At 35.1% G+C, this 17871-nt stretch overlaps 1 protein-coding gene across 1 annotated transcript in view; it reads left to right on the forward strand.

Moving 5' to 3' along the window:
- Positions 1-7013: 7013 nt before the first annotated feature.
- Positions 7014-17871, forward strand: part of LOC129078875 (desmoglein-1-like) — a 35863-nt gene continuing 25005 nt past the window's right edge. Inside the window, exons 1-4 of the mRNA XM_054583847.1 lie at positions 7014-7058; positions 15863-15898; positions 16164-16295; positions 17506-17661. Coding sequence (XP_054439822.1) covers positions 7014-7058; positions 15863-15898; positions 16164-16295; positions 17506-17661 — 369 coding nt within the window. The remainder of the gene's footprint in view (positions 7059-15862; positions 15899-16163; positions 16296-17505; positions 17662-17871) is intronic.

Consider the following 17871-nt stretch of genomic DNA (forward strand, 5'->3'; position numbering starts at 1 on the left):
TTTCATTTACATCTTCATTCATTGAGAATGTAGTCATCCTGAAAATTTCAAAGCTACCTTTCCCATGAACTGGTCTCCAATGCCTATAATGTAGAAATTGTTTCTCATTTGCAGGGCTCATAAAACACTACAGGCTTTTCCTAAGGCACATATGTCAATGTGCCTTACAGTAAAGATTCATCACCCCTTTGAGGTACAATCAAGATTATAGCCTTTGTAAAGAGAGAAACTTCTGTTACATATTTTTATCTCTCTTGTCAACAAGCACAACCCCTAGTAGGACTCAAAAGAATGAAGGTGGAAATCAAATTTTTAAACCTTCACTCAACAACATGGTGAAGTAAAATTTTTACTTGTTTACAGACTATAAACACACACTTCAATAATAATTATTCTAGACAAATATCAATTAATATCTTACTTTAAACCATGTTGGTATCATCATCATCAGAAGCAAGCTCTTCAAAAATGGAAGTCAAACACAAAAATTCTTAAGACTGTGAAGGCAATTGCATTTTGTTTCCACCAGATATAGTAAATAACCTGAGGATATAGAAGCTACAATATAAAGATATTTTGACCTGGGAAAAAATATGGAGTTACTGTGGTTTCTCGGGAAGAGGCATGACACATGGAAAGCACTGTTTCAGAAAGACTACTCTGGACAATGAATACAGCATGAATTAAGAGGGACGAGTGTGAGGTGCAGTTAGAAGTGTGGCAGAGCACACCAGGGGAAGAGGAACACGAGCAGATCTATAGCAGCAGAAACAAAGGCAGAAAGTCAACGCTGAGACAAAACAAGACATAAATTTGAAAGCATAGTGTGGGCTGATTTAGGTAAGCAACAAAGAAAAAAAAAAATCAAGCATTTCAGAAATCCATTTCATCATGTCATAAAGGTGTAGCCTTTAACTGTACAGTAAGTCCTCACGTAACATCATTGATAGATTCTGCAACCTTAAGTGAGATGACATACAACAAAATCAGTTCTACAATAGGTTAATTGTATAAAAAAGAGTTAAGTTTCTATAGCATCTCATCACTGTTAACTAAATTATATTGAAATGACCTTACTGTGTTGACCTTATTCGAGGACATGCTATATAAGATTTATCTAATGTCACCCCCAGCAGCACTGGACTGAGGGTTCCCAAAGCACTCTATGCATGCTTCCAATTAACAAGTTGGGGAAAAAAAATCTGTTGTCTTTTTTATTCAGCTAACCTGGAGCCACTTGAGGGCAAGGACTAAGACATATCCATGTTTATAACTCTGTCCCTAACATAGTGAAAGGCAAAGAGTCAGCCAAAGAAAATAATATTGTGAAACTGAAATGATAATTTATTATAAATAAAAGGAAGAACTTAACTTGCACTTGAAATCTAAAGAATTCACTGGTGCCTTAGCAGATACACATACATGTGTGAGTAGGGAAGTCTTCCAGAGGGAGTAGTAATACTTCTGTCTTAGTACAGTTGCAGCTACAGTGTTACCTCTTTAAAGGATGAGTTCAAAATTCTTTTGAATGTTCCACTGCACCTATCACAGTAATGAACTTGCAAAAGATGCTCAATTAAAATTATTTTTTCATTATTTAAAGAAACAGACAATAGTAAGTTAGTCTCTTTCATTTCTCTTACTTTATCATAAGATATTTAAGTATTAAAAGAGACTCCAATGTTCTCAATAGCATTTGCGGTTTTCCTTACTCGTGAATATTCTTCCTATATAAAGACTTCAAGATGTGACATGGTTTAACACATGCTAGAGATGATTAGAGAAAAATAAATTTAAGATTTTCCTTAAATCTGGTTTAAAAGGAATAAGAGTTAGACTGCAGATTATTCTAGTCTATTGAACAAAGTCTCTATGAAAATATAAAACTATTACTTGATTATAAATATGTATTCTTTCTTCAGCAATTAATTGCTTTAACTATAGTGGTTACTTTTAGTCATGATTTCTGTTCATACTCTTTAGGTCCGTATTGCAGATTTTTTCCTGTTTGTCATATTTTGTATGGCAAATTGTATGTAATCTATTCACCTAGTCCAGGGGCCAGCTAACTTTCTCTGTACAGGTTAGATAAGTAATTATTTTAGGCTTTGCAAACCACATTCTTTCTGTCATAACCACTTAGCTATGTTGTTGTCATGGGAAAGCAGCCATGATAAAAAAACAGTAGCCAGTAAGTGTGGTTGTATTAGGAAAGAACAGGCATGAAAAGGAGAAGGGAAGGGAGGAGAGGAGAGGAGAAAGGAGGGGGGAAGAAAGAGGTTGTGGGCCAGATTTAGTCCATGGTTATAATTTGTCAAGTACTTTAGTCCAATATTCTTATATTTATTATGAAAATTATCGAATAAAAGAAGAGAAATGCATACACTATCTCTTGCATTTAACAATTGTTAATATTTCACCATATTATTACTATTCAGAAAAATTCTGTCATCATGAGATTTTGCCTCTGCATAATTAAGTATGTATCTTTAAAAATAAAGACCTATTACTACCTAACCTAATAAAATTAGTAGTAACTCAACAGCCCATATTTAAATTTCTCCAAATATCCCCTAAATTATTTCTATAGCTGTTTTGTTCTGATCAGAAATCTAATTAAAGATCAGACATTGCTTTTGATTATTATATATTAAAAAAAGTCTTTTGTAATCTCAAACAGCAGCCTCCAAGCCACAGACAATTTTATATGACTCATTGAAGAGTAGTCTATTTTTTAAGCTATAGTTTACTGATTTTGCTATTACAGTTTTCTATTTTTCCCCCTTAGCCCCCTTCTACCCAATACCCCCCACTTCCTCAGGAAATCTCCCAGCCATTGTTCATGTCCATGGGCCATGCATATGAGTTCTTTGACTACTTGATTTCCTATACTACACTTTACATCCCCATGGCTATTCTGTAACTACCTATTTATACTTCTTAATTCCCTCACCTCTTTACCTATTACTCCATACCCCCCACCCACCTGGCAACCATCAAAACACTCTCCATATACATGATTCTGTCTCTGTTCTTCTTGTTTGCTTAGTTTGTTTTTTAGTTTCAATTGTTGGTAGCTATTTATCTATTGCCATTTTATTTTTCAGAGTTTTGATCTTCTTTTTCTTATATTAAGTCCCCTTAACATCTCATATGATAATGGTTTGGTGATGATGAACTCCTTTAGTTTTTCTTGTCTGGGAAACTATCTGCCCTTCGATTCTAAAAGGTATCTTTGCTGGGTAGAGCAATCTTGACTGTAGGTCCCTGCTTTCCATGACTTTGAATGTTTCTTGCCAGTCCCTTCTAGCCTGCAAATTTTCTTTTGAGAAATCAGCTGACAGTCTTATGGGACTACCCTGTAGGTAACTAACTGCTTTTCTCTTGCTGCTTTTAAGCTTCTTTCTTTATCTTTAACCTTTGGCATTTTAATTACGATGTGTCTTGCAGTGGGCCTCTTTGCATCCATCTTGTTTGGGACTGTCTCTACTTCCTGTACTTACATGTCTATTTCCTTCACCAAATTAAGGGAGTTTTCCTTCATTATTTTTTCAAATAGGTTTTCAATTTCTTGCTCTTTCTCTTCTCCTTCTGGCACCCCTATGATGTGAAAGTTGGACCACAAGAAGTTGTCCCAGAGTCTGCTCATACTGTCCTCATTATTTTGGATTCCTTTTTCTTCTTGTTGCTCTGATTGGTTGTTTTTTGCTTCCTTATGTTATAAATCATTGTTTTCATTATCAGATTCATCCATTCTATGTTGTTTCCCTATAAATTGTTCTTTATTTCAATTAGTGTATGCTTTATTCTGACTGAATCTCTTTTATGCTGTTGAACAATGTGAACAAGTACTGGAAACAATGCATGTCCTAAGAACATTCATATAGAATTTCTTTTTATATTTTCCTTAACATATTTACCTCAATTTCTTCTTAATTCTTATGTTAGATTAGACAAATATGTATATATGAATATGGACATTCACATACAACATAAAAATATATTCATGGAAATACTTGTATATGATCTATACTGTCAGTGCTGTGTAAAAATGGGGGATGGAAGGGTCAGTTTCTTTCATTAAGTCAAAAAATTCTAGATCACTAGAATCTATCACCTCTGTGAAAGATGCTGATCACTTTATCTTTCAAGAAGACATGGCAGTATCCCAGGCTGTGAGCAAATGTAGAAATGCAGATACTTGAGGTGATATTCAAGAGTTTGCAGTGCCTTATGAAAGAGGAAAATCATTTCCTGGGAAAAGCTAAATGTCTGTGAGAAAATCCGTTAGTTTACCAGGGAATTTCCAAACAGAAAATCACTCTAAATTTCATAAACTTTCCATGAAATGAGGGCTGTTGGAATATATGTGGAGGCACACTTAGTAAACAATGTTCAGCCCTGGCTAGTGCAGCTCATGGATTGAGTGCTGGCCTTTGAACAAAGCGTTGCTGGTTTGATTCCCAGTCTAGAGCACAAGCCTCGGTTGCGGGTCAAGTCACCAGTAGGGGCCATGAGGGAGACAACCACACATTGATGCTTCTCTCCCTCTTCTTCTCCATCCTTCCTCTCTCAAAAAATAAATATATAAAATCTTTAAAAAAAAATGTTCAGAGAAGAAACAGGGCATGATGAGACCAGACGGAAGAAGCAAACTTGAGGAGCACAGGTATGCGACAGTGTAGTGTGAGCTTACAGGTGAGGTGGCTGGAAAATATGACCATGGAAATGAGAGGGGCTTGTGTTATCCATGTTTTAAAGTATCTTAACTTGTTAGCAATAGCAAATAGGATCAATAAAGAGTCAGGAAACAGGACTGAACCAACTGAGATGATGGGAGCACACAAAGAAAAGAGAACCAAGAGGTGCTGATTGGAAACTGGAGCAAAGCTAGAGTGGCCTCAGTTGAGAAAAGGAGCTGAATGTGGAACAGATGGAGTTGGGGCAGAGAGTAAGTTAGAAGACAAAAGCACGGTGCAATATTGTTAATTGCAGGCACAAGTGGTTATCTAGATTTAAATTAACAACAACAAAATAAAGCTAAAAATTCAGTTCAAAAACAGCAGAGGAAGAGGTGAAGGAGGAGGGATGGTGAGTCATAGTTTCCCTTTCCCGTTTGTGCTTAATTTCCCATGTGATGGTCCAGGGAGCCACCGCTCCGCAGCAGAGGGGTCTGTCACACCCCCTCCCAGAAAGGGGCTGGAGAGGTTGCTGCTTTCCCAGTGCTCTAGGTATTGGGATTGTTAGAGCAGGGCATTGAGTTAGGGGGGCAGCCAAGGTTGGCTCTGGCTGAAGAGGGCTTGTGCACACCCTGTGCCATGCCCAGAATTCAAGGTCAACAAACGATTCACTCGCCATGCAAAAGCTGTGAGAGTGAGCTCCTTCTTCCCTGGTGTCCATTGAGTCTTCAGTCATTCATGCCATGCAACCCTCCTGCTAACATATTGCTCAGCCCAAGTCAGAGGGCAACACTCACATTTTATATTACTCGACTAATGAGAAATTTGGCCTGACCATCTTTTATTTTATTTATTCATATCAACCAATTCTAATTATAAGCATTCTTATTCACTGCAAGCAGATACAGTCAGCCTGTCTCTTCCCTCTAAGCTCCATGATGAATAGCATGAATATTCAAACCTCTGTTGAGTAACCTTCTTTGTCACACATCTGCAGTGAAATGACAGCATTCTGTAGAAGCTCTGACCCTCAGATTGTCCTTCTTTTCTAGGACATTTTTAGCATCTTTTTAGTCACAATCAACTTTTATACACTGATTGTGTATAACAATAGATCTTCCATTCCAGACCGCCATTTCAAATTCCATAGACCCTACCACGCACAATATTTATACCTGACATTGGGAGGTGAAGAGAACATTTCCCAAGAACACTGTCAAATGCTGCCTGCCTTGTGGGAGTCACTATTTATTTCACAGACTCAAGGCTGCTCAGTTTCCCATTTGCATGTGTGGGCAGCCGTCTCTTCAGTTCATTCCCCATGTTCTAATTGGTTCACTCTACAGGTTCTTGGCTCTGTGCTTGGGAATCGTCACTGGCTTTTAACCCACCTCACCTGAAGAGCAACTTCTGTGTGTCCATTAGTATTTCAGACAGAGATCCTAATCTTAAAAATTATCAACAGAATTTTAATTGGAGGTTTTGATTGTTTACTTTTAATCTTAGTGATATATTCTTTCTTTCTTTCTTTCTTTCCTACTGTACTTGAAAAAGGCAAAACTTGAAAAAGAAGAAAGTTGTTGGGGACCAAACATGATCATTTAGGGTGAAAAACGGACTTTTCCTGGACTTTTGTTGGTCACTTAAAAGCAGAGGACCTTAGAATTGTAAGTATCAGAGCTTTGCTTGTATGAATTAATGTTTTTAAAAAAATCCTCACTCTTAACATTAGGAAATTTTCTGCCTCATAAAGAACAACTTTGAACTTTGAAAAATGACTGAATATATCCTAACATTTACTGAAGTGGAAAGTTTATGATTTTCTACCATGACCTGAGCGTCTGCTGAGCACGGGTCAGATAATCCTTTTGGAATGCTATAAGCTTTCATCCAGACTTCCTTTTCTAATATAGGAAGAAGCTAAACAATCTGTGAATAGAGCAGAGTGTGAAAACCTCCTATCAATTCTCTATACTTCTTATCATTTTAAATGCCTGCCACTGAAAACCTTCCATTAAAGAGTGAATCTGCCATTCCCTACAGAGAGCTGCCTTTCAGCTGGAAGAAGGGTGTGTCCCTATCTTTTACCTGGGAGCAAGGATGATCTTGTCAAACATCTTTGTGAGACCAGCCCAAGTTTTTAGGGTGGGGATCTGAACTAGTTATAGGTACCATCAGTCCTCCCACAAAGGCAGAAACACCTCAAAGCCTGCACATAAGAACATCTACTGAGAAATTATTTTAATCAAACACCAGCTGATTGGGGAAAAGAAAAAGAACAGAGGAGAACAAGCAGCACTCCCCTGGTCCTGGATGTGAGAGCGCCCAGCGGCGATGGGCTGGCACTTCAGAGCAGCTGTAGTGCTGTTCATTTTTCTGGTAAGTGGATTCTGTTAAAAATCCTTCATGATCATTCTAGTTGTCAACAATGGAGAATGTTTTTAAATTATTTATTTATTTATTTTTAAAGTGAGGGGAAGGGAGGGAGAAAGAGAGGCAGAGGAACATTAATGTGAGAAAGAAACATCCATCCATTGCCTTTCAAAGGTGCCCTGACTGGGAACCAAACCTACCACTCAGGCACATGCCTTGACTGGGAATCAAACTAGTGACCTTTTGTTTTCATGGATTTTGCCCAGCATGGAGCCACACCAGTCAGGGTAACAGGTGAGAACTTATCACATAGTGTTATTTCTAACCTAAACCCATTAAAATTTATGTTAATGACAATGTGATTTTATGAACTAGATTTTTAAATAGTGTTTCTCTCTTTAATTGATGACTCAAGATCATATTAATGCATCAGTGTCAACTCATCATATGACATCTCTGACATCAAAGTCATTACTAAGTCATTCTGGGAAAATATTGAATTTGAGGTTTTCATCTCAATATTTAATAGCACTTTGTTACTCAAATTCTCTTTTGCAAGTGGCCTTTTAAAGCAATATCACAGATGTGTCCTGATTTTAACCTAAATATTTTTCATTCTTTTTGTACCTCTGCAGGATGCATGTGTGCTGTGGTTGATATTTGTTTCTGCTTGCTTCATTTTTAACTGGGTTGTTGGGTTTCCATAATAACAAGCTAGATCTTTGATTCAATATACATTGGTTAGTTTTAATTCAGTTTATTAATTAAGACACATCATAACCAGTGGATTTAGTTATAAATGAGCATCAGGAAGCTGGTAACTATACAGCCAAGTTGCCCTTTAAACATGAGCTCTACTCCATGGACTTTCTAATGGATCTTCAGAATCAGTTGATTTCATAACTTGGGATGTGGTGGAATTAATGAGCATTATGCAGTATGCATTTGGACAAAGGAGAATTTATTTGTACATAGTGAAAAAATAAAATACTCTCATTCTTAATTTTATGTAAATTTGATCTCTTAAGGCCTATTTAGTCACAGTTTATTAAAGATTATTCAGATGCTTGTGTACATTCATAAGTCTATAAGATACCTTATTTCATTACATTTGTGATTATTTTTAATTAATTACAGCATACAAAATTTCTTTAAACAGCCATTTTCCAATTAGTCAGTCCTCATTAAAATGTATCATGTTATCAATATTGTGTATCCTTATTGAAATTTCTTTCTTTGTACAGAGATTTCTGGGTATTTGTACACTCTTTTCTCAGTCTGGATGGGTATCTTTTGTCTGGATAATTTATTTGCTTGTTTTTGCCATATTTTTCTTTGGAATAAATCACAAGTTTCTCATATGCCTTATGAAAATTATTTCTCAAAGAACTTATTCTATGATGAATCCAAATATTTCAGTTTTTCATTATCGTAACATTTTTGTAAAACATTTTACTTTCGAAGATTTGGAAAATCATAATTTATTTTCACTATCGATTTTACCAGATTATTTAGATAAGTGTAATTTGGAGTTATAAAGTCTATTTTTGCTTTAAAATACTTTTTATTCTGAAAATTAATCACCACTCTTGAAGACTCTTCCACTTCTTTCTGCTAACCTCCCTGTGAATGTTTGCTTATACAAATAAAAAGAAGGAAAGAAAAGAAAAGAAAGAGAAAAGAAAAAATATTTATGCAAAGCCTTTATATTCTTCTCTGGTCAAAGTTGATAAACGAAAACCTATAGTAGGGAGCATAGTTGAACAATTTTGAATACCTTTAAAACATTTAAACTGCTAGTATCTTTAATGCAAATCCACTTGAGAGCTGAGCAGCCATACCTTTGCAAATATATTGTGTAGTCTGTTCAATATCCTGAAGGTATAGACCTTGTTCACATTAGTGTGTTAGAAAATAAAAATGAAGAGGCTGCTCTTGCAGTGACCCATATTGCAAAACAGGATTATTCCATTTAGACAAGTCTTTGGACACAAAATAGCTTATACCTCTTGTAACACAGCAAGCCAAGTAAATGTTATTGATTCTGCATTTATTTTTTGTTTTCACGAAATTAGTATGTGGGTGGGATGGTAATCTAGGCCAAAGAACAAAGTTATTTATGCACCAAAATATATAAGCAGTTTTTGAGAATGTTTGTGACAATGGTATAAGGTATGGCATGGTCACTGTGGGAGAGCAAAATAGCAGCAGTAGAATTTTTATAAATGGTTTCTAAAACTTATTTGTAACTTTATCAGTTCCAGTGAGTACAATCAATATACTTTGAGGGTGTCTTTTTCTAGAAAACAAACTTCTGCAGCAAGGAACTCAAATAAATTTACCATTATCTAATACCAAGAATGATCCAATTTCATCAGTACCTCATAGCAGCCTGGCTTCTTTTCTTTCTATGGCCAATACTATCTTTCAAAAAAAGCCCGGTGACCACCTGATAAACTAAGCCCACATGTTGACTTAGCTGAAATTATTTAGTCTTTAAGCAGGAGATAACCTGATTATTTCTCAATACTCAGGCAAAAATGCACAAAAAATAATACAGTCAGGGCAAAAGCAGGTTTATAGTAGTGAATAAGCTAAACATAGAGTTTATTCTTGTATGATTATTTATTAATTATTGTATTATTTATTTGAATGAAGATAATGAACCTATTTTTTCCCACTCCTGTATATACTTTATTACACAGTTCATCAACTTATTTGAACTGGACATCTTAAATACAAATAGTTGTGTTCACTGATGCATAAAGCAAAGGAAAGATAACAAACTCCTAGGCACTAACAGAAAACAACAAAAAAGAGGATTGAGCACATAGCATAATGATATATATTATAGATATTAGTATTTCAATAACATTTTTATAGAAAATGAAAGCAATATTTCTTTTCACCTGTTCAGTAAAATTTATAAATTTTATTTAAGCAAATTATTTCCATTTACATGGTGCTCTTAACTGCAGTTTACATGGCACATTTAAGACAAGCATCTTCTATCACCTTTATGAAAATTGACAGGACACATTTATCATCCTTTAATTGGTTCTTTTTGCTGCAGAATAAGAACATCTTGCCATGCCTGATCTAGGCTTTAGAAAAACCTAAAGCACTAAAAAGAGCTGCCTTGATAAATATGAAGGCTTGGGCCCTAACAAACAAGATACACCTATTTAACAGGGCTCCTGAATCTAGAAAAACAACACTCTTGTCTATACCCAGAACACTGAACTTCTGATAACTCTTTCGTTGTCCTTCTTCAAGGACATTATTGCTGAATGTACCCATGTCTTAACAGACATTGCCTAATGTATAAGCAGGAGGCATGCTTGGCATTGCAGTTAGGCTCACTCGTGCCCCCACCATTGAGGGAACACCCTTACAGATTGCTGGGTCATCCACCCTTGCTGATGGATGCTTGACATGCAAATTCCTTGAATGGACTTAAGCAAGTCAAAGTAGTTTAAATGCCTTTGGTTGCTGATCCTGCCCTTGACTGGTCTGTGAAAATAGAGGTCAGTCCTTTATACCTGTCTAATGAAAACCCACAACCCCCAAATTAATGGCTGTCTGTCTCATAAAACTATTTGACTGTAAGTTATTTGAGAGCAGGTTCTGCCTGGTTCACATTGGTACCTTTCATAGCTCATTGTACCAATGCCAGATGGTTCAATAAGTGTGTGATAACACAACATAGAGATATCAGAAGGGAATTTTTGGATAGTTTATATTTTTCTCCCTTTATACACTTCAAAAAATTGTCAAGGTATTTAACATGGAAATAATCATGTTGAGTTTCCTAACACTTACTTTTATGATGCAGCATTATATTTACTTTATATTTCATCTAATGCTTACTATAATATTTTTAGCACTTAAGCCCTTTAAATGTCTTAACCCAGCCTTGGACCCACATAACACATTCAATATATATTTATCAAATAAATAAATAAAACAATGAGCAAATAAAAGAAATCAAACTATCAGGAAATCAACTCTAGACTGATAACTTTTGTGCAAGTAACAAAAAGGAAACAGAAAAGAGGTTTTAAAAGAAAGCAAATTATTATATTTTATCTGTCTCTAGTTCATTCTTCTGATGTTTATAACAATCAAATACCTTAGAATCTGATGCTAAACAAAAACTGCAAGGAAACTGGAAGACCACCTTATAATTTATTCAATGCAAGAGGTTTTCCTTATAAAAATTATAATTTACTATTTCAAGACCAATGAAATGCAAATAAATGTAAAACTCAGTATTAAAAAAAAGAACAAAAAAATGAGTATAATAGAGAATCATTGAAATTAGCATGCAATTCTGTAACCTGTGGTTTGGGGGTTTTGTTTTAAAAAAATGTGAAAAAGCTTCTAAAATAGAGATGAAGGGGAGAGATACTGAGGATTCACTTGAAGTGAATTATTCACTGCTTTCATTTTGGATAAAATAGGGGTTTAGTGTCATATATACATGGGGAAACTGTGGTATATAATTGCTAAGTGACTAACTCCAATACCCGTATCCGGGGGGCAAGAGACTAAGAAGTACTCAATGAGCTTGACTATCCCGTATTCATCTCTAAGTAAATCTTTTTACACCCTTTGCAGAATGTACTCCCAATTTATTTTGGAATCCAAACCACTCCTCTTATTTAGAGAAAACAACCTTAACCTCGCCCTAGAGACAAGGTCTGAATCATCCATATGGTGTCCTTCAATTTCCCTGTCCTACTCAATTGATTTTAATCTCCATTATCTCACTCTTCCTTACCCTCTGTCTTCAAAGCCTTTTCTCTCTGCCTCTTCCGTCCTGCTCATCACATACCTCCAGCAAGGACTTTCTCAACCTCTCCTGTTTCAAATCAAAATCTCCCACTCTCCTCTATCTCTGCCTTCAAAATCCACATCTCCTTCTCCCCAAATATCTCCTTGTATATTTCATCATAGTCTACTATCACTTCTGTTTTCTTATATCACCAAATTTCTCAAAAAAAAGTGGCATCTGTATGTCTTCTTCCCCTCCATTATGCCCCACTCCCGCCCTTGTGCGTCAGGAAAGGCCTGTCCCATCCAACTGAAAGCATTCTCCTGAAGGTCACAGAAAACCTCAGGCTTTCTCAGGCTTCACGCTGTTCAACTTTTTTGTATATCATCTGACACTTGTTCATAGTCTATCTGTCTTTCAATTCTCCTTCCTTTGACATCCATGACATTACATTATATTTGCCTCCTATTTCTTTGGCCACTTCTTTTCCATCTTTTTCTTTTTTCCTGTTTCTTCTTTATTGCATGCCTCCCAGGTATATAATCGCAGCAATTCTCTTGATTTTATCCTCAGCCACAGGCTGTTTCTTTGCAGTATTCTCTACATTAGGGACTTCAAATTTTCCCATGATTCCAACCATGCTACATGAGCATCTGTGGATCAGGCATGAAATATTGTTCATGGTGCTGACACATATTTCAAACCACTGAACGTCTTCACCAGGCATTTCTCTGGCATCTCAAACTGGATGTGTTCCAACTTGCTAAACTCTGCTTCTGCCTTGCTCCTGATCTCCTAGATTAAAACTGCAAAGACCCACAAACCACGTGTTCTCAAACCCTGTCAGTTTCAACCCAGCTGTATTTCTCCCTTGATCTTTCCCAGTCTGTCTGTTCTTCCTCGTCTCTGGACTGACTAAATGCAGAAAACTCAGCTGCTGGTGGCCTGTAATCACTGCCTCTTCCCACCACCTCCATCAATTGTTGTCAGAGTCTACTTTTAAATCTACAATTTATCATGTCTTTACCATGATCAAGAAACTTCAATACAGTATTTTCCTATTGCACACAAGGATTTGATATTAGAATTTGAAAGATAATTGTATGTGATCTAGTCAACATCTGTCATTTTAGAAATGAGAGTACTAAAACTCAGAGAATTTAGCTAGTACATTAAAAGTTTTCTGACTTTACCTCATGTTTGTTTTACCTCATTATTTTTCCTTTAAAAGTCAAAGAGTAACTTTGCTTCAGAGTTTATTTTAGACATTGAGCAAAAGACAATATGGTTATGTCAGCACAACATATTTTTAAGACAACTTGGCAGTTTTTTTCATTGTTAATCCATTTGAGAGCCTGACTATACAGTGAAACTTACTCAGTCTTCTGCCTAAGTTGCCTCTCATGGTAAAAGTGAGAAGGTTAGCAGTCTCCGGCATGGCTCTCCCAAACGAACAGTGGCACCGACACTTCCGTGTGGTAAAGGAAGTGCAAAAGAGAGAAGAGATGAATACACAGTCCTGTAGGTATGAAGAATAGGCTCCCAAACAGACAAATGAGGTATGCCCACAGCCCCAAACAACACCCACAAATGAGAATAGTTAAGTGTTCATGAGTTCAAGGTAGCAAGAGGCATACAGCTGCATTAATATCATTTCAGTTCTGCACCCAAGCAGGACTCTATGATAACATTTCGGTTATTTGTCCAAACCATTTGGATCATTTGTATTTCTTCCTCTCCCAGTATGACTATTATTGTTGTTATAACTGAATATAAACATTCTGAAACACAAGGACAATATGAGATTAAATGAAAATCCAAATTTATTTTTTGAATTCTCAAAATTGTAATGGTTTCCTATAGTATATTTTATTTAGTAATTTACATAAAATAGGCTAGTTGTATTTGCCTCAAGCTCATTTAGTCTGAATTGTATTGGATTGTACAAAGTGATTAATATTGTAAATTCAATTTCCTCATCTGTAAAATAAAGATAATTATAGTGTTGACCACATGTATTTGTGAAGATTAAATGCATGGATTTCTCTAAACATGTTTTATACTACCTAGTTATCATTTAGTGAATTGTAATAGTGATAAAGATAATGATTAACATCAAATATATACCATGAGTATATAACTCCCATATAAAAATATTATCTTCTTAAAGTCCTCATATTAATCATAAATACAATTTTTGTGAATTATCAATTATGGTGATTTAAAAAAAGGTACTTAGAATTTAGAATCTATTTTATTTTAATGGTGAAATTAAAACTCACTATAAAAAGATATTTACTATATTTTGAAATTACTATTGTTAGTATTTTATTAAATGCAAACCATAATTTTATTTTCTCACTAATACAGGCAAAGCTTATTTATAATTACAGTTTTCATATTTTGCAATTCTAAAAATAATTCGAGTCAATGTTAAATAATATCTTATGTAGGGAGAAATAAGAACTAAAGAGTCACACTGTACTTATTAATTCTAAGTGCAATTTAAAACAATATAGGCAAACCAGCTTTCAAATCCACACCTAATTTTTTCGATAGATATTTTACAATGTCTTAAGTACGTTGATATATTAAACTTAACACATACGTGTGTTTTTTAAAATGCCTTTGGTTTTTAGAGGAAAAACAATAAGTTAAATTACCCTGATTGAACACTACAAATCATATGTAAAGGTCAAGGGCAGAACTGAGCTGAAATTAGACAGAACTGTGCTTGACTAGCTCACTTATTTAATGCAAGAACAAAAACTAATGGAAGTTGCTTACCCAGCGATCTGTCCCTGCACTGTGATCGCTCCCGCCCACCCTCCTACCCTCCCACCCTCAATCCATGGGTCCTTAATCATGTTCCTTGATGACCCTTTCCCTTCTTTTCCCCTGTTATCTCCCTCCCCCTTCCCCTCTGGTTACTGTCGGTTTGTTCTTTATTTCAATGTCACTGGTTATATTTTGCTTGCTTGTTAGTTTTGTTGATTAGGTTCCACTTATAGGTGAGATAATATGGTATTTCTCTTTTACCACCTGGCTTATTTCACGAAGCATGATGCTCTCCAGTTCCATTCATGCTGTCCCAAAGGACAGTCTTTCTTTCTGCTGCATACTATTCCATTGTGTAAATGTACCATAGTTTTTTGATCCACTCATTTACTGTTGCTCACTTAGGTTGCTTCCAACACTTGACTATTGTGAATTGTGCTGCTATGAACATTGGGGTGCATAGGTTCTTTAGAATTCGTGTCTCAGGTAAAATTTCTTCTTACAATGGAAGTATACATTTATATCACTGACTTTCTCTAGTATGAACACAAAACTACAAATATGAGCTCATTTTTACATGGAGAAAATATTTGTTTTTATAATCATATTGTATTTTTTTCATTGCAATGGAAAAATTTTTATCTTAGAACTTTATATTCTCATGTTTCAAAGCAAGTAAAAAGTTTATCATCTTAAAATTTTTTGGAATAATAGGAAAGCATCCATTTAGAATTAGAATGTGAAGAAGGAAATATTTTGAAGCTTTCTGGATATTTTATGCTTTGTATGATTTCTTCATCTCAAAACATTTTTTTTCTTTATGTCTGAGTCTACTCGGGGGCCAAAACTATACTCAAAAGTTTTAGTATCATAACTTACTGTTGAACTACACTAAATATCTCCAGCTCTTCAGACACAGGATTTACTAAGAGGACACTATTTTCCAACCCTCATTCCCACTGTGTTCTAGTTTCAAATGTCCTTGTTCATATGATTACAAATATCTGCATAAACTGAGAATAAAACAAAAATTAAAATAATAAAAAGAAGAGCAAAATTGAAAAGTAAACTGAAAGAAAAAGCATTGTTAGCATCCTTTTCAGACCTGAGAGATAAACCAGGTCCACCTGCTGCCTAGACTGAGAATGTAACTTTAATGACTCAGATTTGTTTGATTTTTTAAAATGATTTGATGACATAAATTATAAAGCATTTATTAAAAAATTAAATGTTGTGTTTATTATGTTTTTTATAGGTGGTAGTGGAAGTTAACAGTGAATTTCAAATTCAGGTAACATATATCACATTTATTTTTTCAATTTAAAAACAAGGAAAATGGTTTGAGAGTAACAACATATCCCTGATGCTCCCCCCACAAATCATCCTTATAAGTAAAGTTAATGTTATGTTGAAATTAATAGAGTTTCAAAATTACCAGTCTTCCCAAATAATTATCCTTTCTGACATGACAGCTACCCCTCCTACTAATTTTTTAATGGAATGTGAATTATGAATAAAAGTTAATAGATATCACTACTTTACCCTGCTGATTCAAGGTACGAGATTATAACACTAAAAATGGCACCATCAAGTGGCATTCAATCAGAAGGCAAAAACGTGAATGGATCAAGTTTGCTGCTGCCTGCCGTGAAGGTGAAGACAACTCTAAAAGGAACCCAATAGCCAAAGTAAGTATCAACCCCAAAACATAAAATCAAAAATCAAAATGGATGAAGTTAAAGTTTCAAAAGAATCTGTATTTTAAATATTTTATGAACTGAGAAGTTATGATGTAAAACAGAACAATAGTTATTCAGGTTATGAAAATTGAAGCCATTAAAAGGATAATTTAAGAAATGTAGGCACTCACATAAACAGTTAAACACTGACTCACGTTACTGGTGAAATTAATACACATACATAGTCATGTGTTACCCTAAACTCTAGATTTTAAAATGATAGTGATTTAAGTAATGAATTTACCACTCGGCACATTTAGAGGAACTATTTCAATGTCTGCTCTTTCTGCCTCATAATCTATTAGAATTAAATTCCTGCTTTTGGCTTGTTTATGAGCATTCACCATGTACTCTCTTTTGTAATCTTTTTCCTTTTACTTCCCTTTATGTCTTTGTAAAGAACACGCACACATGCACCCTGAGAAACACATCACCACACACTGATTCACTCATATACAAATATATGTATATGTACACACAGAGACACACTTTGACACACATTCAAACATAACACTTTCACATGATATACATAAGAGCTAGTCCCCATACATAATTTATTTAAAATAAAACTGTCCTGGTTTCTATAACCATTTATTTAAAATGGTCTTCTTATTTTCCTACTAAAATATCCTGCCCAGTTCCAGAATTTAGAGCTTCTACAGTCAGATATCTTTACTTACCTACGTAAATCCACTTCAGTTTTCTTCTTAAACACATTTAAAAATTTTTCAGAGTTGGAAGATCAAGGTTAGGTAATAACAATACTGCTCAAGTCCTTAAGGTGGTAGGGACTTCCCTGTTCTAGACCTAGTGCTAGTAAAGCCTCAAAACCATAGAGTCAAATTGCAAATGTTGAATGAATGCATGAATGAATACATAAATGAATGATCACGTAAAATTAGATATATTAGGGTGACAGTTTACTTTTTTATTATTTGGTAGAAATTGAATTTCTTCTATCACATTAACAGTTATTACTGAAAATCTGCAACTGTAATTATTCTACTTACCTAGTAAAATAATTCTCTACTTCCAGAACTTCCCCCAAAATAACAGGGACAGAACATTCAACACTTCTCAGAAAAGATAGCAATTATATGCCAAATGTAACAGACTTATTTTGTATCCTGTCATGTTTTCAACTGTGCTCTTTCCACAGATCCATTCAGATTGTGCTGCAAACCAGCAAGTAACATACCGCATCTCTGGAGTAGGAATTGATCAACCACCTTTGGGAATCTTTGTGATTAATCAAAAAACTGGTGAAATCAACATAACATCCATAGTTGATCGAGAAGTAACTCCGTTTTTCATTGTAAGTGGGTGCTGTGTCAATATACATGTTCAGTCCTAAGTTATTTTTGGAATGTCTCAAGCTCAGCTCATACTTCACTTTATTTCAAGAGTCTCATTATAGGTATTTTTGGTTGTCCCTTACTTCATGAGCAGCTATGACCCAGAGACACACAGAAAAGATTGAAAGACAGAGGGGTGTTTTTTGCATAAGAGTCTTAGCATAAATGCT

This window comes from Pteronotus mesoamericanus, unplaced genomic scaffold (assembly GCF_021234165.1).
Source record: "Pteronotus mesoamericanus isolate MK-2021 breed Mesoamerican mustached bat unplaced genomic scaffold, CSHL_Meso_final contig_74, whole genome shotgun sequence".
Taxonomy (NCBI): domain Eukaryota; kingdom Metazoa; phylum Chordata; class Mammalia; order Chiroptera; family Mormoopidae; genus Pteronotus; species Pteronotus mesoamericanus.